Source organism: Falco naumanni, chromosome 7 (genome assembly GCF_017639655.2).
Source record: "Falco naumanni isolate bFalNau1 chromosome 7, bFalNau1.pat, whole genome shotgun sequence".
In the NCBI taxonomy this organism is placed as follows: Eukaryota; Metazoa; Chordata; class Aves; order Falconiformes; family Falconidae; genus Falco; species Falco naumanni.
Genome location: NC_054060.1, coordinates 23,730,532 through 23,756,431, shown reverse-complemented (window position 1 = coordinate 23,756,431; position 25,900 = coordinate 23,730,532). Strand labels below are relative to the sequence as shown.

The following is a 25,900-nucleotide window of genomic DNA, read 5'->3' as shown; positions in this document are numbered from 1 at the left end:
CATGTCTTGTTTTCTGTTTAAGATTCCAGTGTTCAAATGAAGTCCTGTTGTGTTAGAAGCATAAGATTTAGTATGAAAGCACCAGTTTTAAGTGGCTTTGCTTAAAGAGATCTGTATTCAAGGTTTGCTGGAGGCTTAGTTGTGTTATTCGTTCTTATTTGAAACAATACTAGAGAAACACAGCACAACAGATTTGGTTGGTTGAACTTGGTGGAAAGTTAACATCTTGTGAATACAATTAAGGAAGAATCTAATGCCTCTCAGCAGTGGGGGATGAATAGCCATACTTTAACTGCTGTATGTTAATTATGCATTAATGTGTCTTAGGTTATTCAGATGCTTAGTCTGCTCTTTTTTTGAACCCACCACTGCTACTTTTGGTGGCTTCAGTTGCCTGGCTCTTTGTAGTAGCCAGGAATGTTCAGAATTTCTACCAGTTAAGTGCTTTATCATGCAAAATAGACATGCTCAGCCAAACTGACATCAACATAATATTCTCAAATACCCCAAAATCCACAAACTACAATTGTCTTTTCCCGAGTTATGTAGTCTGTTGAGAGCCATATCTTGTGGGGTTTTAGGTTTCTTAGAGGAGTTACACTGCTGTAGAAATATACTTTTGGAATTCTGTGTTAATTTCTAAGGATGGGTGTCAGATGATAGGCCCTTAGGGCTAAGACTTTCATTCTTAGTATGGTATGTGGTTTAACCTGAGTGGCCTCCTGGGACTCTGGTGTTAAATTTCCCAGATGGGGTAGCAAGCCTGCTAACAGAATCTACTGTCAGAACTGTTGATGTATTTAAGGATTATCTGCATCATTTTGTATTGCATATTGTAGGTATGTTTAGTAAGATCCCAGACTAATAAGAAAAAATGACCCTGGCTTGTAAGAATCGGGCCGGGGAGGTTTTAAAACAGACACCTATATTGCACTAGATGGAGCTAAGGATGCTTCAAAAAGTAGTCAGCTCTTACTAGCTGCAAGGCAGAAAGAAGCTCCACAGTCAAGAGCCTGAACATACCTCTTTGAAGTGAGGATAGTTATGGAGAGATTACAGTGCATGTCCTTGTTAAGATTGCTGGAAGACATGAAAGTAGAGATAACTTGATAGTATAGCACCAAGTACTGCCTTGTAGATCAGGGAAGTCCACTTGCTTTTGAAAATGCAGAGAATTCATGCTGGACTGTGGAAACTTTTCCTGAATCCACTCAATAAATATCTTACAGCTTTTTTTTTTGACGTAAAACACAACCTAAACAAAGCCAAACCAAACTTTTAACTGTTGTGAACTAGTTGTTGAACCTGGCCTTCTTGCATTGCATCATTTGTCGCTAGCTCTTGGATATGTGGATGAGAGTTATGGTGGTGTGGTCTTCCCCCCCAAAAAAACCCAGAACCCCACAAACCTGCAAGGGTATAATGCATTGCATTTTGTATAGCTCACTGAAGTTGGGAACAAGTGGTATTTCCTTATAGTCAGACATGAATATAGCTGTAGTATGAGCTGACTGGTTTTACTTCTTACTATCTTTGAATGACCATGTATTGTAAATGCGCTTGTGTTTCTCTGTGCTAATTTGTGCAGTGGGATTCATACTCAAGGAGGCATACACAAGTTCTTATGCAGGAATTGAGATAATACTGATTTCTGCCACCACACCTTCTGTCATCACTTCGTTACGTGGACTTCCTGAATTCTGAAGGTGATCAGAAGCCAGACAGCTTAAATACTTCCTACTGGTTCAGCATCGTTTAACTTTGTTAATGTTGAATATTATGATAGCACTTAAAAACTTGGGATTGGCTGTAAATCCATTTTGCTTTCATCCAACTGCAAACGGATTCAGTAGGATTCTGAATTCCAGTCTTGGGTCCTCAGTGTAAGTCTAGAGGAGATATTCTTAATCTCCAATCTTGTAGGAAAGGAAACAGTTTGATATTAAAGGCAGATGACAAATGTGTGGTTTATCTAAGCAAAACATCTGCTTGTTAAGGGGATGCTGTTACTGTGCAATATAGATTGTAAAAATGTAGGTGTAGTTTGTTGACCCATTCGTGGAAGCGCTGTTCAGTGTATCTATTTCAATAGAAATTCAATAGAAATTTTGCATTTAACTTTGCTGTAGTAGAACAGCACTGTATTTGGGTAAATATACAGAGAACTTACTCCACAGTAAATACATTAAAATGTGTCTTGATATGCTGAGCTTTGCACCTTCCATGTGAGGAATATTTCTTGCTTTTAGCCAAAGACCCTTGATTTCTCCTACATCTGAAGTATATGCATTTCCAAAAGCTTGTTTTGTATCTGAGAAGAGCTGCTTGTTTGTCTTCTGGCTGAATTCCTACGTGTGCTGGATCCAGGCTGCCTGCTGCTGTTAATAAAACTCTGCTTTTAGCAAGCTATTCTTATGCTAAGAAAAATGACAGTAGAAGACTATAGATTTCTGTCCTGTGGGTGAAAGAGAGTACTATTACCAACTGTTTTGCTTGGTGAGCTGGTAAAGCCATATGCCTTCATGCTTCACTCATTGCCAAACAGTCTAAGCAAGGTTTCCATCCCAGCTTTTTTTTTATATCGGAGTCAGAAGATTTGCATTGCAATAAGAATTTGTTCAACTTTAAAGTGTTTTATGCTGTTGAGCAAGGAACCATGTTAGTATTAAAGAATAGTTGGAAAGTTTAAATAGCATGGACCTGTCTCTTATAAGCGTTTTTTCTGTTTTCAAGTTACCTTTATTGGGACTTCTTCCTCTTTAAATGAAGTTACAGTGTAATGAAAGTCTGACTCCTGTGAACATTCTAAGCAATATTTTCCAGTGTGGACTTCATTGTCGTAATAAGCGACATGAGTTTTTTTCTGTATATTTAAATTTTTTGAATATACGATATGTCAGATATTCCTGTCCCCCTACTTAACTGATGCAGCTCATCTGTAGTACAAGGTCTACCCAAATTCTAGTCTGATACAGTAAGATCTTACAGAGCAGAGAAAATACAGAAGCAATAAATAATTTTTGATACCCTGTTGATAGGCTTGATAGGAGCTCTGTATGATTAATTACACTGCAGTACACCAGTTACATTTTCATGTTTTACTAAGCTGAGAGATGCTGATAATGCTGTGTCTGAAGCCTGGCCACTTCTTCTCAGTAGTTACTACTTCCACTCTTCCTTCAGGCAGTGAAGCTGTTAATGCTAGCAACAGTGGGTAATGTGGGAAGGGAGAAAGGTTTGTGTTTTTCTTTAAGGAGGTGGTTGAATCTGTTCTGTGTGTTGCTTGACAGTACTTCAAACAGCTAGCAGTATGTTTACTTGTACCTAGCTGCGAAGCTGAAGCGGCTGCTCATCCAAACCACCTGGGTCTGGTGCCTTCTGTTGAAGAGGTAATGAGGCCTTGATGCAGACAGCACAGGTAGTTAAAGAATGATTGAACGTGTGTATGCTATGTGAAGCATACAAGCATGTAGCTTTTCTGCAGCAGTAAGCCTGACCTGATTCAGAGCTTTTTAATGTAAGAGGGTTTTCTAAATTGAGCTTTGTTTCTTTTTGTTGCCATTAAAATGACTTAAGTAATGACTTAATCTTTACAGCCTTTCATCAAACTAATACGAGGCTCATGAGAATGCAAGAATCTCATTGAGTATAGCCTAGTAAGCATGATGAGGTATGTGTTTGTCTTATTAAACAAGGGAAAAAGTGGTCTAACAAGCTCAATTTAACAAAGTTAGTAAAAAAAATATCTGTTGATAGCAAGAAGAGGACAGCTCATAAGATTTTTCAGTACGGTACTTAGAGTTTCAGAATAGATTTAAGTACTAGTGGAGGCTACTGCTACTACTGTTATCGCAATGTGGAGTTAGTAGATCTTGTAACTGACATAATCTTAGGCCAGAGATAAATCCCATGAAATCCGATAGAAATCTTTTAAGTGCAATGGATCTTAGGTTTTCCTGTGCACTCTATCCTGTAGTATAAGAACATACCTGGATGAATGCAGTGCTTAGCAGACTGCCGTGTGAACCTCTAAATTGTCTTTTTCGATTTTTGTTCTTCATTGCCACCCTCACTGATTCGAACAGCTTCCCTTTCTACATATAATAGGTCTACTTCCACATCCTTTTCCAAAACTCATCTTGCTGATCTCTGCACCTTCTCATAGCTGATGTGTTTCCTCTGGAGCTGTATTGAGTAGATTGAGAGGTCTTTTGGGGGCAGCATCTTTTAAAATGCGACGTGTGCTTGGGATGTTGCTAAAAGGCAAGAGAGCAAACTGACATCTGTACTGCATGTAAACTGGTGCTAGCACAAAGCTTCCCATGCCAGACTGCTAAAGATGCAGCGACCTATAAAAGTGGCAGCAGTATTTGCTGGTTGCTATAGGCTGTGCATGGTTGTCGGGTGCAAAGAAACTGGCGCTCATTTCCCACTGTCTCATATATTCTCTTATTTCTAGACTGCTTCAGCACTGATCTTTCACTTCTACTGAAGGACTGTCTTGGATTTGCTGTTTCAACATCTCTGTTTTGGTGATACTATTCAGTATCGGATTAGGAGAGAGAAGAATCAGTGGCAGATGCCAGAATGATGCTGCTGCCTTGTTGGAAGTCTAGGTATGATCTGATTTTGATGGGGCAGTGTCATAGTTTGCCTGTACACCATGTATTGGTAGGTGTAAATATTGTCCTTCTCTCCTACTGCCAGGTGAAAGGAATATTTGCAAAAAATACCAAGGTAGTCCTGCAAAAAGTGCAGGTGCTGGAGTCAGCATATCCAAAGAAGCGCAACAAAAGCTGGTGAAGGGTCTAGAAGTCTTACGAGGATCAGCTGAGGGAACTGGGGTGGTTTAGTCTAGAGAAAAGGAGGCTCAGAGGAGACCTTACTGCTCTTTACACCTACATGAAAGGAGGTTGTAGACAGGTGGGGGTAAGCCTCTTCTCCCAGGTAACAAGTGATAGGACAAGAGGAAACATCCTCAAGTTGCACCAGAGAGGTTTAGGTTGGATATGAAGAGAAAATTCTTCATCAAAAGGGTAGCCGAGCATTGGAACAGGCTGCCCAGGGATGGTGACTCCACCATTTCAAAAAACATGTAGATGTGGTGCTTGGAGGCATGGTTTACTGGTAGACTTAGCAGTCCTGGGTTAATGGTTGGACTTGATCTTAAAGGTCTTCTCCAGCCCAAATGAGTCTGTGATTCTGTTTCCCTCTGTGTAGCATATCACAAGGATTAGCCCTCAAAAGTAAGGCTAAATAGTAGGTGACTTGTTAATAGATGGAGGAGAGGGAAAGCTGTACAGCTGCTCCTTGGCTATGTGTTACAGGCTTAATGGCCTGGCAGCTGACTGGGGTAGCCGAGGTAAATAAGAGATGTAGATTTTGCCCACTTGTTTCTTTACTTCCTCACAATGGCAGTTACCTTCATGATACAGGTTTCGTTTTCATGATACTTAGTCCAGGCATATACCTTTGCCCTCGTGACTGCAGTAATCTCTGCTGGATCTGTGCCTGGTGGCTGCTGTTGCTACCCTGCATGTCTAGACTCCAGGATAGCTGTTCAGCTTTATCTTGTGTGATATATTTACACTGCAGATGAAAATGAAGTACAGTTTACCCGTAACTTGAAAGCATGGCCAAGTTGTGTAGACCAAATGTGGACAGGAATTCTAGCTATGCAAATGAGAAATTAGTAGAGCTCGGTTCTGGTGACGTGAGACTCTGTGATCCTGCTGGAGCAAGCAAAGAAGCACTTAGCACTAAAAAGTTGAAACCTTGCAGTGCAGTGGATAGCACTTTTTCTTTTTGCTCTCACTTACTTCTCCTGACCCTGAATGGTCATGCTTCACAGCAAAGCTTTCGAGTTGAAGCCTCTTCTCTCTTTGCCAGAGGGAAGCCTGCAAACATGGGTTATTATTGGTAACTGGTGAGGCACAGCAGTGTGGGACTACAAAGCTACTCCAGGTGACACCAGAGAACGGACAGCTGTGCTTTCATCTTGGATATGTGGTGCTTCGGGCAGCAGCCCCTTTCACCAAATGGGCTCCTGCCACATTTCGAAGAATAACTTCAGCTTTTTCCAGGATAACTGTGGTGTCAAACCTTTGCTAGCATCAGGCTGTGACTGAAGAACTGGAATTCATTTCTTCATGCAAATAAACTGCTTAAGCAAACCACTGACGTTTGGGGAGCTTGGGAGCATCTAGGATGCCTTGTGTGCAAAAGCTGTTTTGTAGATCAGAGTAGGAATCTGTCTAGAAACTGCTTTTGAACTGCTTCTGAAATTTTTCCTCCCACCTGGACAAATGAAGTGGTAAGATATGGAATTAAGTCATGGCTGCTACTGAATGAGGCTGCCAGCAAATCAAGTTAACGGGGCGGTATTCACAGGCTCTCAACTAGGAGTAAGGGAAAAATAAGTCATCTTTGGCAAAGATTGCGTTGTGTAGTCCTGTGCCAGGCCTCTGCCAAACACCTCGCAGACGATGGGCAAGACTTCGCTTCCCAGTTCATAATGTAGAAGAACTAGGCACCGCTGGCACTTCCAGGACTTGGAGAATGCCTCATCCTTGGGAAGCATGCTTGTTACTAATAGTCCAGCAATTTAAAACGTGCTCTTGCACTTTGAATACAATACCCATTTTCAAAGCTTAAACCCACCATTTTAATCTGGCAGTGGTAATACACCTGGGTGGGAAACAAAGATGTCAACACTGAGAAATAGTGCATTGAGGATATACTACTTGGATTGAGCAAACTGAAGTTAAATTTGGGGCCTGTGCTGATAAGAACTGTGGTTAAAAGAGCTGGCACAGCACCCTGCCAGAGCAGGGAGGGTGCATGTCTCCAGATCACTTCTATCCCTAAAATAAGGGCTTCTCTTTGGTTTTGAATCCCCCTGTGGCTGCTGAATTGAGCACTGACCTTAGTAAAACCTTTAGCTGCCACTTAGCAGAACAAAGTCACTGTCACTCACGTCTCCCTTCCTCACAAGGGGTTCAGACACAAGAAGGGCTGTGCAGCCCTTCTCTAGACACAAAAAATTTCTCATGTCTATCAGTGCATTGAAAGCTTTCTCATTCACTCTTATGTTAACATTCTTATCCTGGGAAGGTTAAAGTTCACCAGTTTCCCAAGAAGTTCCTTCACGGACTGTTTTCAGCTTAAAATTTCAGAACAATTCTTCCATAGATGCAGCTGTTGAGCATTTGTGCCCTTGCAAAGAGGAAGGGAATGTACTGAACTCCCCCACACGCTCCCTGTATTGAGTGCAAGTGTTATGTCTGCAACCCCTTCCCAAGAGCCATCCAGTCATACTACAAAACAATCAATGGCACTGTGTACACAATATAATTTGTCCTGTTGTACAAGATTTTTCCATTGCAAATATTGATCTGACCACCACCCAATGCTAGTAGACTGAGTCTGGGATTGAACAATCCCAAAAATATTTAGTGTGCCAGAAGGATTTTCATCTCATGACATCCAAGTTCTTTACACGCTCCCCATGATAAATGGGGAAACTGAGGTATGACTTCGGAGATGTCATACCTTTTGCTTCACAAAATCAGTAACTTTTTTTGATTGAAGGTCTGGGCTCCTTGAACAATCCATACGTGTCATCCCACGCTCAGGAAATTCCATTCAAGGCTAGAATTTTCTTTAGCTCTGTGTGTGTGTTTACCCTGAGGCAGGGTCTGCAGCAAATTCCAGAATTTAAGTCAAAGTACCACTGAAGCGGTCAGTTCATTCAGTATTGCACCAGTTACCATGCTAGTTACTTCTCTGTATGTCTGCCCTTGATTTGGTGGTTTAGTTGAACTATGGTAAGGGCAGCAAATCTGGGATTATATGTGCTATTTTATGTTTTTGAATCTGTACAACTCTGGCTTTTATAGATCTGATAAGTAAAATTTATTCTGATTATAAAGAACATCTTTAGGATGTCTGTTCCCTCTTCACCCCACCCCCAGTTGTTTTTCTACCCTCTTTGTCCTCAAGATGTTATGTGGAAATCCATGGCACTAAACTGGTAGTTATGTCCTGAGCTCGGTTCTGTTCACCCAGTAGCTTTGGAGGATTTTGTCTGTCGTCTTAGAAATTTCAAGGATGTCAAGTCTGACTTCTCCTGATTTTGCTAGGAGGTCTCAATGATTTCTCTTAAAATTTTATACCCAAAAGCAGTATCTAGCCTGTGCTTTCAGTCAGCGTACAGCACTGCCGTACATCTGCCTTTTGGGCCCATGTGTCACACAAATGCCACAGCCACGTAGCACACAGCAGTGACAGGCTGTAAATGTGCTCTTAATGTTGCAGCAAGCGGTTTTGTGCCAGATCAGGTGTCAGCTGCCCTTTAAGAGCTGGTGGAAGGACAGGATGAGAACTGTACCATGTGCACTGGCTAATTTGATGGAAATGCGATTATTGGGCCATTCTAGAAACAGATCAAATTTGCACTGTGTGTGATCCAGGAGTGCAGAAATCTGGAGATAACTGTGGCTCTGAGCTTCCCCCATCCAAAATGTAAGCTGGCCACTGAAATTAGGTAATTACTAACAAAGAATAGATAATGGCTAACAGTTTGACTAGAAGTTCTTTGCCCTCTTCGCTTTCTCTCAGTAGATGGGGTGTTGTCATTTTGTTAATAACCTGGTCACAGGCAGGGCACTAATTCCTGTTCCAAAATCTAGTTACTCTGCACAAGTATCCTTTCCCCTACAAACAAGCAGTCCAGCAGCCCCAGCAGGCCCCTAGCAGTCATTTACTGTCCAGAAGCCCGGTGTAACTTAGCATCACCACTGTATCTCCTTCCTGGGGAGCAAACCCCCAGCTATTCCCTCTCCTTTAGCCTCAGCTACAGTGAGCATGCCCAACACATCACAGCTGCACTATAAAAACACCTGTAGTGGGTACTGTTGTTAATTTAGGAAGCTGGTGGTGAATGGTACTGACTGACCCTGGTGCTGGTTTTAGTTTTGTAACAGCCAGCTCTTTTACTTCAGGAGCTTGGCTGCTTGGTCCTGCCTGTAACCCCATGGCAGCAAGGAGATACGGATCTCAGGGTAAAGGCATCTCTAAGGGCATCTTCCTGCTCTCCTTGCTCACTAGCAATGAGAGTGTAGTTTCTATTTGAGGACACATGAAGTATTGGTAGCTATATAGCTGGTAACTGCCCTTGCCCTCAGTGCCTCGGCCCTGCAAGGTGGAAAAACATGAAAGCAGGGAAAAGAGATGGCACTGATCAGCAGAGGCTGCTTTTCAGACCTTTACAGTTTGTCCTGTACTGTGCAGAGTTGCCAGTCTACGCTGAAGGTTAACGGTGACCTTTCTCTGCAGCGTGTGTTTGTATGGTACTAGAGTCGCCTGGGTTCTCTGAGCCTGCAGTTAAGCCAGCTAGCAATGATACACCCAAGAGGTTACACAAGACCAGAAAAGAAAGTGTAGTAGTTATCCACCAGTGTTTAGATATTTCTTAATGCCCAACCAGGCTCCTGTTAGACACCACCTGATGCCTGGCTTGCGATGGGTCTCTTCCTGGCATCTGTGCGCTTCTAGTCAAACTGCATTCCGTAATCAGTGAGGTCTGAGCTGCAGTTTTGCCTAGAAAATTACTTCTGGAAAGGTGGCTTGGACCTCAAGTACGCCTCTTGAAGAAGCAAGATGAGAAGGGATCCAAGGTAAGAGTTGCTACTGTGTATGTATTATGTACATGATCTGCCAGCACACTGGCTAAGTGTGCCGGGGTTATTTGTAATGCAGAGCTCAAGCCAGGGTCCTCAGGGAGGTGGCGAACACCTCAAACGTGGACCAGCCGCTGACTGCTCAGCTGTGAGCTGGCCAGGAGGCCCCTTGTTTGTGATTGAGCACTGGCTGTGTTGGCTGTTCCAGAGCTGGGCCTCCTGGATCTCTCTGTTTCTAGTCTGACACTACTTTGTTTGACCAAGTTTTACTACTGGCTTGTGGGCTTTTCGTGCCATATGCAGCAGCTGAAATCTGTTCTGTGCAGAGGTGGGCCTTGCATTGCACTTCATGTATGGTTGTGATGGGTTAAATGTAAATTTTAAACAGATTTTCCTGTTCTTCTCCTTAATTAATATGGTAGAAGAGAATAATATGCATATCTGAGTCCAGTTCAAGGGTACTGATGGCTGGATTACCTACTTTCAACCTTTGAATTCTTGTGGTTAAAGGAATAATGGAACAGATTACTGCTACAGTTTTTCTCAATCTCATGGCCATGGTCCTCAAATGCAAAATCCATCTAGAAGAGCAGCAGGTGTCAACCTCGGTCCCTTTCTGTTCTGTTCCAGCTTATCAGGGAAGTGACTCCTGGTCTTTCTTGCTGCTCTCATTTAATGGACAGATGATGCCTGTTTCCTATGGCCTAGTCAAGATTTCTAGAGTTAAGTTAGAGGTCTGAAAATTTTTAGCACAAGTATTTGTTGTCTGTCATGCAAACTGAAGTCCTGCAGTGCTAAGTCAAAACCAGCTCAGTTACTTTATTGTAACTTCTCTTAATTTGTTTGTGTATACATACTAGCCACAAGCTAGGTAATTAGTTCCCCCTCCTTTGCAGAGCAGCTGGCAAAAGTGTGTTTCTTGCTCTCTGGCAATGTCAGTGAAGAGTTAGTCTGCTTATTGTCAGTGCACTATGAAATAGGAGTTAACTTGACAAATACACAACTTTGCCACTCTTGTGTCCCTTCATATTGCTTGGTGCCTCCTTGCAAAGAAACGGTAGCCAAAATGGAAGTGGAGGCTTATCAGAAGTGTTTGTCCAAAAGAATTTGAACCAAATCTCTTGAAGTTTAGTTTAAGAATGCCTCCCATTGGAAAGAGCCCATCTTGGTTTCCCATCTTACATGAAAATTAAATGATCACTTGAATGTGTCAGTTTTGTTGCCCGAGTGTTACCCAGCTGGAGAGGGAACAATGTTATTAAGGCAATATTATTAAGGCAGTAACCTACATTTGACCTTCCTGCTTTTCCTACTGATGAGGGGTGGGTGACGCCTAAAATGTGGGTGTATTCAGAGGGTGTGGGTATTTCTTGATATCTCTATTCTATTTCTGACAAGTGCTGCCACACCGATAGGGCAAACTGCCTAGGTATGGCTTGGTAACTACTTATCAGACAAATTCTTCAATGTAAATAACAGAGGAATAATGAAAAAACATTGCTGCTGCTTTTTCATTTCCTGAACAGTCTGGAGTTAGCATGTGGGACCCAAATGTTATGACACTGGGTAGATTTTGAAATGTCTATAGCCTCTTGCACTTACAATGGTATTTACTTGACAGTAGATGACATGGGTAGAAGGGAAACCAGTTTCCTGAGTTTAACAGCAAAAACATGAAATTGCATGATGGGGTAGGAACAGCAGTCACCATTCCACTAGCTGTCGGTGATGTAGACCATGCGGTACAAGTAAGCAAAGGTGATCTGTAACAGGATTTCAGGGTAACTAGGGCTGGGTACTGCAATGTCTTGTGTGAGGCTGTCTGGGCCCCCAGAGAAGCGAGGTGGCTTAGCAAAATCTGCGTGTCACATAATTAAAAGAGATGCATTTCAATGGTTTATTTTTTCTCTTTAATTAAGATAATCTGAAAAATACCTCCCTAAATTTATTTAAGTATTTGTCGGTTTATTGCAGTTCTCTTTGTGGAAGATTGAGTGTTCAAGAAGAAAATATATTAAATCTCTCATACGTTAGGTTTCTTCTTATGCTGTACATAATGAGCAATGGTGTAGTTGTCTCTGACAGCTACTATTTACAGTGCTGTGGCCTCGTTGAAGGCTATTGTGGACCATCTTTCTATCACTATTCAATTCAGATGTGGTCACAGAAACCTGTCATTAACACCTTGAGCCTGAACAAGAGTGCTGTTCATATAACCTCGTGCCTCAAATGCCATTTGAGTTCCTGCAGTTCCTCTGAGCCTGTGCTAATGCAAGGTACTAAGAGCCCTTCAGCACTGATGCAGATGTACTGCAGAGTAACTTGGGGAACTGTGGGAAGGACCAGTGTGCCTGTGCAGACGACTGCGCAGCAGCTGCAGGGAATTAAAGAAAAAGAGCCTGCAGCAACTTTTATTCCGTTCTTGAGGCAAGAAATTATAATAAGGTACTGCAAGTGCCTCTAACCTTCATTCTGTTTCGTTTAAGGAGTAATTGTGTTGACCATTTTGGCTTTTTCTTCAGTCTAGATTTCTCTTTGTCTTTCCTGCTGGGTCTTAGCTAACAGTGTCTCCCTGTCTGTGCCTTGTGGGTAGCAATTTGATCCATTTTCATTGAGTTGATTCAGTTTTAAGAGTTGAAACCTTGGCAAACAAGGTCATTCTGCCCCCCAGAAATAGCATGCTGTGCTTCAGATCAAATCACTGATTTTTTTTTTTTATTTTTTTTTTTAACCGTCTCAAAATATTGAAAAGGGAGTAGTGGCAGAAAGTATCTATTGATCCCTTGATAAGTACAGTGGCAGCTGGGAACGTTCTTAAATACTAAACTAGAAAGACTGATAGAGCTGAAATGTGAAATAAAGTGAACCTGCACAGTGCGACTTCTCTGAAGAGGGTTGGTTTGTTAAAAAACAAGGATATTAAAAGTGTCTGGAAAGGAACCAGGACACCCTAGAGGTGCAGAGGCTGTAGATAGCAGTTAGAAATAGAAAAGCCTGTGGGCAGAAGAGAAGGAGAGGATCAGCCAGATGGACAGAGGAGTTGAAAGGAGAATGCATCGATGACATGGGTATGGAGATTGCATGAGGAGGTAACGGGCACTTCTCTCTGGTGTTCGGAGGAGGGGGATCAGGGCAGTGCAGCACTGCTGGAGGTTTTGCTTATTTGTTGGGTTTGTTGGTTTTTAAACATGAGAGAGCCCAGTGAGGTGTCAGGGGAACCATCTGACCAAGCAAGCCTTTGGCTCACCATCTGTCCTTATGCTGCTGCCCCAGAATCCAGTGCAAAGCAGAGCCATGGGTAGCATGGGTTTCGTTCTGTTAGGAGATGGCTGTGATGGGAAGTGCCTTATGTTTTCTTACTAGTGATGTGTCTCAGTCCTTCAGGTTCTCCTCTCCCTCTGCATTCCTTGTTTTTGTATTTTCATCTGACTGACAAAGAACAGCGGAGGGTTCCCCATCTTTCTCTCAGGTTACTCCCATGCTGTAAGGGGGTAGCTTGAAAGGGAGCTGTTAAAAGGAACTTAAGAGAGCTTCTTCCTTGCTTTGTACAGCTAAGAGCCTGCAACATCAAAGCTATATGCTTTCTGTGTGTGCTTTCCACCTCACTGTCAAAAATGCGTGCATGGGCTGTGCAGGGAGAGGAGGGGATCCATGGCAAGAATATGGCTGCTGTGACCACGAGGGTGGCTCACAGGCTGGCTGGAGGTGGTCCTCCATCCTGGAGAAACAGCACTTGTTTCCTTCATCTTTTTCCTTTAGTGCGGTTAAGTTCTGGGCCGGATTTTCCTCCCAGATTGGCCAAGCTTTGTGACACTGATGGCAGCACAGTGTGCCCAGGGCAGGAAGAACTGTGGTAAGAAATGCAAGTCCTAATCTCTCTGAGGTGAAGACGGTTTTTGCAGACAGTGTAGGCCAGGAGGTGCTGGGATGGGGCAGGAGTAAGGAAGAGGGAAGCATGGTCAGTTGGTTATTTCCTGACTTGTAGTTGCAGAAAATAGTATTATGGATTGCCCTTGGTCAGCTGAAGCAGACCTTGTGTGTTGTTTGTTTTCGGTAATAGAATATTTTCCAGTCTGATGACTGGGGCTTCTTTTCATCAAAGCTTTTCAAGATAAGACCCTGGCACAAAGCCTCGCTGCCCATTCCTTTCGGCTGTCCACCAGCCATCCTCGTTTTCTTCAATGACAACTACAATGTCTCCTTCAGTGATGTCCAGTTCATCCACATTCTGAAAGGAAATAGAGAAAGGAAACATAGTTAACCTGAGAGCACAGGAGAGCCCAAGCATGTATCATATCTGATGGGTTTGGGGTTTTTTATCCTGCCTTTCATCAAGTGTCTGCCAGTGTCCCTGTGTTTGGGAATGAACCTGAAATACCAGACAGTGAGGGATTAAGCACTACTGAGATGGCTATTTCATAAAGATCCTCAAATTTCCCCAGGCTTCATGGTATCTCCTCCTGAGCAACTTGACTGTTGTATCATTGGGGAATGCCAGAAAGGGTTAAATACGACTGTCCTAAACCATGACCCTTCCATAGGCTGCAGGTGTTGCTACATGATACAGTGAACAGCTTAATTCCCAAGGGAGATGACAACAGCGTCTCTACTAATCCAGGCCTGAAATAGGTTTCTCAGTTCTTTTAATATGGAACAGCAGGACCAGTGGAGGTACAGTGACTCTTCCTCCGTTAGGTAACTTCTACCTCCGAGACAAATGCAGTAGTTGCAAGTAAGCTAGTGCTGAGCTCACAAGTGGCTATCAGCCCATTCAGTGCTGCTGGTTTTTCTATATTCCATATTTTCCATAGGAAGCCACTCTGCTACCTGCAGTGTGGTAAAATACAAAGCAGGGTAGGAGAGGCTTCCAGATACGTCTGATGCATCAGCTAAACCTAAATTTAATGTACATGAGTAGGTAAGAACGGACTCAAAAAGTGAGAAGCCTCAATATACAATTTACTAAAAGTAGTAACAGGGTCTTTTCTCAGCAGGGAAAATCTCTGTGTGTCATATTTTCAAGGCAACTTCTGGAGTAAGGATCTGACAAAGATATCCTGCAGTCTCCTCAGGGGAACGGCCATTAATAGTGTGGTACTTTCAGCTCTGCTTGGGTGAAATTTCAGGCAGATAATAATACAGTGTTTAAAACAAAGAGCTTATAATAAAAGGTGTCAGAATGTTACTGTACCTAAGAGAAAGCGCTCCTTCCCAGCCCTTTCTCTGCTTTCATAATTTCTCTGGCTATCTAATTTGTCACATGCCAGCATTTCTTCAATGTTGGCTATTGATGACAGATCCCTTTGGTGTGAGGGTCTCTCTGCACTGTTAGCTGCTCCTTCTGCTAATCTAAAGCTAATAAAAGAAACCTTTAAACTGACATGTAATTAAACTGTGAAAGTCCCATTAGGGGAGGCTAATGGTTTAGCAAGAGTCCAAGAGGTTCTGGAGTCCATCTGGTAAGAAAACATTAATAACCAGTCCATTCATAGCCTTTTACTAATGGTACTGTGCCTACATAGGTCTGAAGCCAGTGGGAGTTCAATATCCCAGGTAAGGATGCAGGTTGCTCCTTGTAACAATCTTTTGGTACGTGGACCATGTCCACTGTGGTTCTGCAACTTGCAACATTGGAAGTACAGGGAAAGAGTGTCATTTTTTATGGACATTCAGCCCTGCAGCCCTCTCCAGCATGGAATGCCAGTGTGTTAAACTGGAGCAGGATTCTCCAGATGCTAAGTGAGATCAAATGGAGGAGAGTTCCTAGATATGTATCTTACATTCTACAGTTTGTAGCCATTTGCCCTAGGAAAACATTTCACAAGAGACTTACGTTCAAAATGCACAATACTGCATACTTAGCCATCACCCCCTAAAAAATAAAGTTTCCTTGTGTTTGCTGTCTTCTGTATCTCTAGAAGGAGGTTGTAACAGCTGAGGAGTGATTACACTAATCAGTTGCAAAAAATCTTATTATTTCATCTTGAGGCAGTGTGGTCTAGTGATGTGCACCAAGAACTGGCAGTTGGGATTCCTGGCTTCTGCATGTGACCTTGACCAATAATTCTTGAACTACCCCTGGCTGTGAAGTGAAGATAACACTTCCTTCACAGAATTAACACTTTCAAAATGTTTGGATCAACATAATCTATTTTAAATCTGATGCTATGAGGTATTTTGAAGACTTTCATTACCTGAGCTGTGTAGTCATAAAGTACTCTGTAGTCCTGTGATGATGTGATTCCAGCTTGTTCATTTACAAAAATGGATGCGTAGACTCTGTCTGTTTTCTCTCCTGGGCCAGGGGATGACACACACACAACAAAACCACCACAGAAACAAAGAGTTCAGTTGCTTATAAATGCATAGGATCATATGCAAGAGTTCACAAATACAAGGGTTTCTGTTCTCTCTGTCTGGAGATGTACATGTATAGAAAAGCTGCTGTGAACTGTAGGTAAAGTCTTACACAAAAACTGTGTCCCATTAATCAGAGGACAATGCACTCATTGAAATTTGTGGGAGGTCAGAAACTAGCTTTAGCCTCATCGAGGTTGGGAAAAATGTTTACCCTGCTAAAGCACAATCCAAATGATCTAAATGGGAAATGCTGTGATTAATGTGGTTTAAAATGGTTGCTACTGGTAGTATAAAATTCTGGTAGTTCAGTGACTCGCATAAAGCTTTTCTTTTTCCCTTGAGAAAAATGCAAAATATCGTGCCGACATTTTCCAGTAGTTTACATAGTTCCCAGATAGCTATTTGTCACTGACATATCTTTTTTGGCAGATGTTTTAATCCAGCTTGTCATACTTAGGGAAACCTTTTACTCCTTCCCAGCATCTGCCTGGCAGCTTCCCCTGCTGTTGAGGTGAGCAGAAGTTTCCCACATAAAACCCCTTGGTGGGATGACAGTGCTCCGACACCGCACGGAGCGGCCAGGGTGCCTGTACCTTCCCCCAGTCAATCTGTGGTTTAGTTGTCCTGCTCTAAGGAGCACCGTCAGCTCCTTGACTTCTCAAATTTTGAAAGACAAGCATGGAAGCAGTTGAAAACTCCGAACACAGTGTGTTTGCCATTCCTGAGGGTCTTCTCCAGGGAATGTTCTCCCCTCCTGTCCCCAGCCTAAGGACATTCAGGAAGAGTGACGACCCTCAGCTGCTCAGCACTGCATTGCTCTACATGTGCCCAAGCCCAGGCTGGTGCCTGGTAGGTCCAGCTGCTGTTTGATGGCACTGGAGAGTCCCCCCTGGCTAAGCACCAAATAGGATAGTCTGGCTTCATTTCTGGATGCCCAGGCAGGCAGGCCTGACAAAGGAAATTGTTTTGGGTATGTTTTAAATCTGTTCTAAAACAGCTTTTATTTTCATTAGGCAAGAATCACAGTTAAAATGTTTTTGTTTTAAATCAATGAAAATGTCATAACCTGTTACTTTCTGCATAGTCAAAATACTATGTTTTAAATGTCATCTGATAAATGCCTAGCTGCAAGGTTTACAATAAGGCAGTGTAACTGTGAAATGAGATGGATATTTGCATTCATAAGGCATGAACCTGGTCTGTTAAAAACTTTAGGTATTCACTTGGGCTTTTTAGAGGTAGCGTATTCTACCTTAGGAGAAAACTATTTAAGTCATACCATGTCATTCTGAATGTACAGTTCCCTTTTCCCTAGACAGAGGTTTTGAAGACTATATGGATTATTTGGCCGTTCAAACTGTGAAATTTGTTTAATACACATCCAATTAAATTTGTTTCCAAACTGCTCTTTACTCTTGACTGCCAACATGTGAATATTTGCTGTACCATTTTCTGCTCCGTGTCAAAGACTGATTTAGCAATATGATCTAAAACAAACACATCTGATAAACTTATTTCCTGAAGATGCATACCAAGAGGAGGGGCTGAAGGACTGGCAATCTCCATGTTATTTTTACTGCTTCCATGCAGTAGTCCTGAGAATCTGCAGAATGAAGAGAAGCCAATGACAAAATGAGTAAGCAGGGCTGGGTATGTGCATTCCTTCATCTCAGCTGTCTGACTCAACCTTCCCTCCATCTGCTGCAGCACTGGGTAGATGTCACCTCTTCCCATGGCTGACTGTTTTCATTTATGCTGTAGATATATTTATCTTCAGTTAAAAATATATTTTTAAAAATGCAGAACCATTGGCCATCACTAAGTGGATCACCACAGAATGGATCAGATACTATTTTGTTGTTGATCCAAAGGCTCGTGATGCAAAACTCCCATTATTTCACAACATTAATATTATGAGAATTATTAGTTGTGTGTAAGAAATTACCATCTCTTTGTCTTTAAGGAAAACTGATACAATTTAACATACAAAGCTTGTATAATAGGCCTTTTGTAAAAACTGAGTTTAAGTGAAAATTCTTTTTTTTTTTAATCTATCCCTAGTTATTTTCTGTATCACAGCTGGGTACTGGAGACTAACTAAAATGAGAAAATGGGTTAAGATTCTCAAGCACAGCTAGAAACAGCATCTCATGCTTAAGGCATATTTCAAAGGTCTGATTTTTCAGCTGGTGAACACTCAGTGTTTCTGGAAGACGGATGTCCAAACTCAACAGTTTCTGAAAAACTTGGACTGAAGTCTCTCTGCACTACTTGCCCATGCAGAGCACAGTTGTATTCTCAATGGCAGTGCAGTTGTCTGCTGTAACTATAGAATACAGTGTTAGAATTCATTATTATAGAAGACCCGGTTTCCCACTGAAAAACAAGGTATTGTATATAAACCTAATCAGCCCACTAACAAGCCTGGACCATATTTTAAAGGGGAGTTCACAGCCTGCTCCTTGCCATGTAATAAGGCTTGTCAAAGTGTAAAGCTCCTCTGCTTTAAATATGATGCCATTCCCACTGTGAATTAGCCATTTTAGTATAAAATATTTAAACCAGTAGATCTACCCTGCCCATCTGCTGATACAACTGCATTCATGCTACAGCATTTACCAGCGTAAATGGATCAGAAAAGGAAAAATCACCTCCCTAATCATCACAGTTATTCTGCTAAGTGTTTTCTCCTTTGCTCTAGATACAGAGAACAGCTCTTTGTTCTGCTCAGTGGGGCGGTGCAGTAAGCTGGGAGATACTGCTGGAAAAGACAGCTCTCCCCAGCCTTTGCTCCTAGCAAGATTCACCTTTGCCCTCCCTTGAACAAATTATTTTTGTTGCTCTGTGCTGTGACTCACGAGGAAAGAGGAAATAGCGACTGCTATCCATTGCTGGCCAACTAATTGTTTTATAAACTCATCCCCTCTCTCCTCCCGCTAGGACATGGCAAAATGACTCTGACTGTTTTTAACAGGTTTACTTCTTTTGTCAAGTTATATTTATAGATACATAGCTGCCTCTTGCTACGATGAAGGAAGTAATAACTTTACAAGTCCTGTTGCCTGTCATCTTACATTGCTGTTCGTACAGAGAGATACCTATTCTGGGAACTGAAGCGTGCCACTCACCTCTTCATCATGCCACAAGACTGGGTTGGGCTGCTGTTGCTTCTGTTTGGTTCTCTGCTGTAATAGTTTTCATATCCTATCGCATCTGCAACAAGAAAATAAAAATAAGATGCTCAAACAGGCAAACCTTTTTTCTCCCCACCAGAATGCAGCCAGATGCAACTGTCAGGGGTTGCTGCAGCAAACCACAATACAGCACCTATCTGCTCCTGCCTGTAAAGCAGCTGCAGCAGCTCAGGGGGGCTGGGGAATTAACAAAAGGCATTCAGATGATTGTAAGCAGGTGTGTCCTTGGTAGAAAGGCATGCTTGTCCTGAACCAAACACAGTCAAGGTCCTGAAGAGCCATTCTAATGGCTGTGGCTAACCCTAATTAAGGCAGTTAGCTCCATGACTGTTTCCTCTGTTGCCTTAAAGCTCAGGAATTAAGGGAGCAGAGCGTGGTCATTGTGAGCCTGGGACCATGTTCATGATACAGCTGGCTGCAGTGTGTTTTGCTTCTTTTTTTCTTAATGTACCGACTCAGGAATTTTTGTCAGAGCTGGGGAGATTTCTGAACATTATTGCCAGCAGCAATAATGAGGAATTTCCTGGTCTCCCCTTGTGCTTGAGTGTCTCCCTAAGTTTCATATCTCCCCTGTCCACCTCTGTTGTTTACTCACAGAGATCTGGGGGTTCTCTCAAATATAGTTGTGTTAGAGTTCCTTCACTCTCCCTTATGGTGTCGTTAAGGGTGAAATTGAGACCATTTCCAAGTCTAGCTTTACAGATTAAATAGTTACAGATGGATTTATTTATTTTGCGTCTCATAACATCTAGTCTAGTTACTTAGAGCTGGTGGCCATATACCCTTTCTGCCTTCTCTGTGGTAAAGCCAAACATGAGTTAAGTCTGTGATACCATATTATCTCAGTTCTGATACCTGCAAAATAAGAGATTGGACTTCGGCTAAAGGTTGTGTTGACATTCTCACATTGGGTCAGCCAAGATCATAAGCAGAGCAGGCACATACAACTAGCGAGTATGAAAAACCCCTACAAATAAGGCTCACAGTAATTAGGGATTTTTCTGACCAACTTAAGGGTCTCCTGTTACCCTTCTAGATTGTTACCTTGGTATAGTTTCTAGTCTATAATGCATTGTAAGATTAGGTAGAAGAGGGGAGTGCGCAACAGCATCAAGAAACCCAAAAGGTTTGGTTAAGATGAAGGTGCAAAACACGTGGCTTTCCTCCTGCATTTTGCAAGCAATAAAACAGGCCAACAGCTCACCATGTGCTACTGTGCAAAGTCATTAGCCAGAGCTGTGGAGATACTAGGATATTACTTCCAGAACTTCTAGAAGATGGCAAAAAAAATCAACAAAAAAGCAAGCCTTTTTCTTCGCCTTTTGTAAAGCTCTCAAGGGTTTTTCCACCTGTTTCTTATTAGAATTTAGTCCTGTCATAGCCAAGAGTTGTTTGCAGACTATTGCCTAGGCAACCGGAGAATGAGAAATCTCACACAGAAAAAACCCAACAAAACCTAGCTGAGAATTACAAATGTCTTAGTATACAGAAGTTGTTTCACACTGTTGGAAGGCATAGTTCTCCCTTCTGCCAGTGAAAATGTAGTTTTTCCTTGATAAATGCTCCTATATCAGTGAATTTAAATTCCTTCTGTGAAGAATAAACTGTAGCAGCAAAATGGCATCCAGTGCACCAGTTTCGATATATTAATTAAAAAAAAAAATAATCCCTATATCCTAATTCTTAATCATCATAGGTGTAATGGCAGAAAGGCTGAGTGAAGAACGCCTTGGGTAGCTCAGTGCTGAGTTAGTGGCAGCGCCCAGCTCCACGGAAGCAGTCCCTGGGCTGTAATTGCTGCCAGCTCTGCACTCTGCAACAAAACCAGAGGGGTGGGAGTTGTTCCTGTATGAGATAATTACCCCTTGGGACAGGGCCTTCAGACTGCTGGTGTTTGTACCTATACAACTCCCAGCATGGAAGGTTTTTGTCAGTATAAAATTTTCTTATGCCAGTATAGCTTATTTCCCCGCTCTGAAGGGAAGTAAGCGCTGCGGATGCTGCGGGGGGCAGGGTAAGGGGGTTTGCCTGTGACTTCCAGTCCGGTGTTAGAGCAGTTAGTGGAGGTGAAACAGTATCTGTGCACGGATTTTTTTAAAAAAAAGGAGCCACAGATCTTTTCAGCCCAGATTATGTATCATCAACTAATGAAGAGATGCAGTAGATGCAGTAGGAGTTTTTCTCTCCTTTTACAAAGGCTGTGAATCTTTGTTTACTGCAGCAGCTGCACAGAAGTGCAAGCGTTCACTCAGTCTGAAGGTATCTTGTATTGCTTGTTGAAGTGCGAGGGTGAGGGTTGTATCCAGCTGTGTGAAACATCAGGTAGCCTATCCTTAGATAGGTGATGTGTTTGGAGAACTCCTACCCTGGAGCAGCATGTTTTCATTTTGCAACTGCTCTTAGCTCTTGCTGTCTTGGTCTTGTTTCAGCCCAGATGTTTTCATCATTTAAGTTTATAAAAAGGCTGCTTTGGCTTTACCGGACAGTCTGCAAACCTTACATGGCTTCTGCATGCTGGGGCAAAGCCAATTTCATTCAAAATTCCTCCCAGTTAGAATCTTGCCCTTATACAAACAACTTCCTGAGTGGACAAAAGATGCTATCCCCCATTGGGCAGGTGGAACAAAACAATACAAAGTTTGGTCTTCTCTGTGCTATAAATTAAAAGGCAGCATGTCTGTCAAGGGGACACCAGGGTGCAGTTACACAATAAACTGGCTCTGACCTGTCACCGTTGCAGGAAACTGAAGTTGCCATCTCTGCAAGGCAGTTTGCCACCTCTTTAGCGGTGTCAGTACTGTGAAATAAGCCTGGTTGCAAAGCCGGGACAACTTGTGTTCTTCTTTTCTGGAATGTTATTTTTAACCTGGATCATTCAGCTATCCCACTCGCAGTGCCGCAGAAGGAGCGGTGGCAGCACAGTGCGGGGGAAGTGAGCTGCAGTGGGTAGGAATGAATAGCCAGAGCAGAAACTCTGGCTGGCTTCAGCTCCAACAGGCGTGTACCACACACCTGCAGCCTCAGCCTGATGGGTGACTCATCTAACAAGACCAATTGGAATAATTACCTGGAGGTTGTGTTCCCGTCATTTTGGTCTTAATGAAGTAGTCTATGTCTGACTCTACAATGCAGTTCTCCAAGCTTACCCGAACCTCTTCATACAGCTACAAAACAGAATCCAAAAAAATTAATTTAATTTTTAACATTTCATATTGAATCAACAGTTAATGCTTTTCTAATAATTTCCCCTTAGGAGACACTTTATACTTGGTACCTGTCTGACCTGGATGGATCTTTGGCCTGTCCCCCATACAAACATTCTTGTAAACGCAATTGTTTATTTGTGCTCTGGATATTCTTTTAAGAGAGGAGGATGAAGGCAGTCCAGGGCTTTTCAATGCAACAAATTAACAGGAGGAAACAATCATTCAGCCTCATAACTAGCGTATTCTTTGTCTTCCAATTTTGAGACCATGACTGGATGCCTTTCTGAAAGTTGTGCTTGAGCCCAGATATACTCAACTGAGCGTTCTGGTAGCTGGAAGCATTCCCCAGCAAACTGAGGGGAGACAGCAAGTGCCAGCAAGTGTGACACAGACTGTCTGCAGGCATCTTTACATCTGGAGGGAGCAAGCTAGACTGGGAGTACCCCCCCTTCACTGAACATGCGCAACAGCCGGTTTGCTGGAGACAGGATGCACAGAGAAGGGCGAGCTAGTGCTGGTTGTTAGAGCCTTGCTCCTCTGCACATGAAGCGAGTTGGCAGGTGCCCCTACCTCATCGTCCTTCACACACTGCATGGAGAGCTGGTTGCAGTGAACCCACAGCGAGTTGCGGAGGACGGTGATGCGGTCACACTCCTGGAGCTGGAAGACCTAAAGCCAAAGAGGAGATGTGATGTAGCCTCGTGGTAGTTATTTATTCGCATTGCAGGGAGCAACAGGGCTGGGGCTTCTCTGGGTCAGGTTCATAAGTCTGCAAGGATCCTTTGTAAAGGATGTGTTTACAATTACTGGAGAAAATACATTACTTGTTCATGCTCAAGAATTTGTTTTAATTGATTGCATCAAATTAAAGTTATGTTCTGTAGACAAAAATAAGCAGAGGAGAGGAATCAGGATCTGGATTTGACCACTACCTCTACTGCCAAGGATTTCAGAGTCGGTGTCTTGTCTGCCCATCACACTGAAATGTCGATATTTAACTATCAGTAGAATGCTGGTGTGAAAGGGTTGTATTTATGATAAAGGTAGAGCCAAAACTATCCATCTCTGCCTTCTAAAATGTCTTTCCAAACTTTTCTCTTTTGAAACTTTGAGGCTCTCTTGAGTTGCTTCTGTTCGTTTCTAAAGTTATTTTCATGCTAGAGAGAAGGCATTTTTCTTTCTTTTCATCTGTCTGTTTTTCTCATGTTGTTGCACAGCTTGAGAAGAATGAAGGGGGAAGAGAGAGAGGTGTGAACTGAGATGGGGGAAGAGGCAGATAAACTAATGCTTTAAAAACTTAACAAAAATCAAAAAATCAAAACAAAACAACAAAACCCACCCTGATCTCTAAGTTGTACTGTTATAAGTAGAACATCAATTTTTGGTTTTCTATGAGGTGTGAAAAGCTCAGATGCTTCGAGCCATCTGTTTCCATCTCCACTTGCTAGTAATTATGTCCAGAACGCCACAAATGTATACAATGTTCAGCAGAACACTCAGTTGGGCATACTGCCTGCCATTGAATATCTTACTATCTAAAAAAAAAACCACCAGAAAAAAGAGTCTGTCAAGGGTGTAAGCTGGCGTTGCAACCGGTTTCTGACAGAAAAAGCTTTTAAGGAAAATCTGAAGGGTGGAGAGTATTTCAATATCCATTCTGAACAAAAAGCCTATGGCTGCAGCCTAGCCCCTAAGGGGCTGCTGGAATAGCACAAAAGCCAACTGGGAAGTTTGTGGGTAAATGATGTCCTGTCAGGAAACGCAGATCATCAGAGAGGCAAGTGTAGTGACTCCGGCCTTGTCAGGCCCTTTGCAAAATACAGCTGGGTGGTGTGTTAGACACAGCCCCTGTGGTTCTTTCAGCTTGTGTCACCAGACTGCCTGTGAACTGTGCCACGGAGTATCACACAGCCCCCATGATGATGGTAGTCCCAGTGCTGCCACTTGCTAGCCAAGATTTTTGGGCCATGAATGTCCAGTGTGCAGCCAGACACCTAAGCAACCTTGGCACTTCCAGATTCCCCACTATGCAGCCAGTAGTTTTAAGCAGGAGGTGTCAGAAAAGTTACCACAGGGATAACTGGCTTTTTGTACTGGTTACTAGTTTTAAACGCCTCAAAAAATCTATTAGTTCTTCTATCTACAACCACTTCTAAAAGAATGTGTTAAAGATGCCCTTCCTTTATGAATGCTTGTTTGAACTAAGCAGCAGGCAAGCCACAAGCTCTGTGGGCTATTCAGAATTTAGACATGGAGGAGAAATGAAGTGTGTTAGGTTGTGGAACATTTTGCTTGTTTGATGGCTTTTTAAGAAAGGGGAAAATGTGCATCTTGGGAAAAAATAAGGCTTGGCACAATTCCTGTGGAAAGTCTGCTGTGCTAGCCATGGGACTTTCCAGTTCTCCCAGATAGGGAATATTTAAGGGGAAGCAGAGAACTGGAAAGCTATGCTCTTGGCATTTTATTTTATCTGGAAATAAAGCCCGCAATGAGTAAACATAGTGAAATCATACTTCAGCAGATGGGCAAATGTACTTGAAGCATTAATATGACCAAATGTGTGGCTGATTTGGGTTCCTGTAAATTGTGCAAAACTTACTAGCCGAGTGCAAATCTTGTCCATCCTCAAACATAATGGAAACAGTTTTTCACCACCACCTTTCCACTGAAAGATTAGTCCATGGCAGACGGCAAATATTCTTGCAAGTGAATATAAAGTGCTACACAAAATAAAGATTCTGAGTGCCTTAGATATTTTTGCTCTCAGAATGCTATGGTACGTACTTTTTTAGCTTAGCCAGAAAATTTTACTTTTAATCTCCATTGAACTTGTAAGATTTAAAATAAAATGAACACAAAAACCTCTCCTGCATTGGAACAAGTAGCCATTCTGGATGCTTTTTGCAAAACATAATCTAAAGGGCATCTCAAAGCTAGTGTATTCTTACGTTAAGTTGTAAGTGAAAACTGGCAGAAAATGCTTGCAAATAGGTTGTACCAGTTCATATATTGTTCCACTTCCCACACCTCTGCACTTATTCCCCTCCTTAATATTTACATACATATGCCAAACACACAGGGAGAATGTAAGCAAGACAGGTAGCAACTATGCCTAAATCAACTCTAGTTTTTGCAGTATTTTTGCAAAGACATCTACTGAGATTCCATATAAAGCAAACAGCAAAGCCCTTGGGACAGTATCTCAGATCTTAGACTGATATCTGCAAGTAGGATAAAAAAACGAGTGCAGAAATACATTGCTACAAAAGTCAATGTTTACCTCGCAGGTTTTGATGTGTTCCTGTTCCCAGTCTGTCCTGACCTTATCCAGCTGCTCAATGTTCTGTTTGTACACATTCTCTGTAAACACAGACACGCATAATAGAAACCCAACAGTTAGGAAACAAAAAAAAGATACAGGTTTTCTTTTTTTTCCGCCTCTTAGGACTTTGCTGCAGTT

General features: G+C 42.4%; 1 protein-coding gene across 2 annotated transcripts in view; it reads right to left on the bottom strand.

The window, feature by feature from the left end:
- Positions 1-12,375: 12,375 nt before the first annotated feature.
- PSTPIP1 (proline-serine-threonine phosphatase interacting protein 1) overlaps positions 12,376-25,900 on the bottom strand; it is a 52,304-nt gene continuing 38,779 nt past the window's right edge. For both annotated transcript variants that reach the window (XM_040600701.1, XM_040600702.1), the window contains 7 exons: positions 25,721-25,800; positions 23,011-23,109; positions 22,302-22,398; positions 19,169-19,253; positions 17,573-17,643; positions 15,875-15,975; positions 12,376-13,908 (listed from right to left, as the gene is read on the bottom strand). In XM_040600701.1, the coding sequence (XP_040456635.1) occupies positions 13,777-13,908; positions 15,875-15,975; positions 17,573-17,643; positions 19,169-19,253; positions 22,302-22,398; positions 23,011-23,109; positions 25,721-25,800 (665 nt within the window). In that variant the 3' untranslated portion in view covers positions 12,376-13,776. The remainder of the gene's footprint in view (positions 13,909-15,874; positions 15,976-17,572; positions 17,644-19,168; positions 19,254-22,301; positions 22,399-23,010; positions 23,110-25,720; positions 25,801-25,900) is intronic.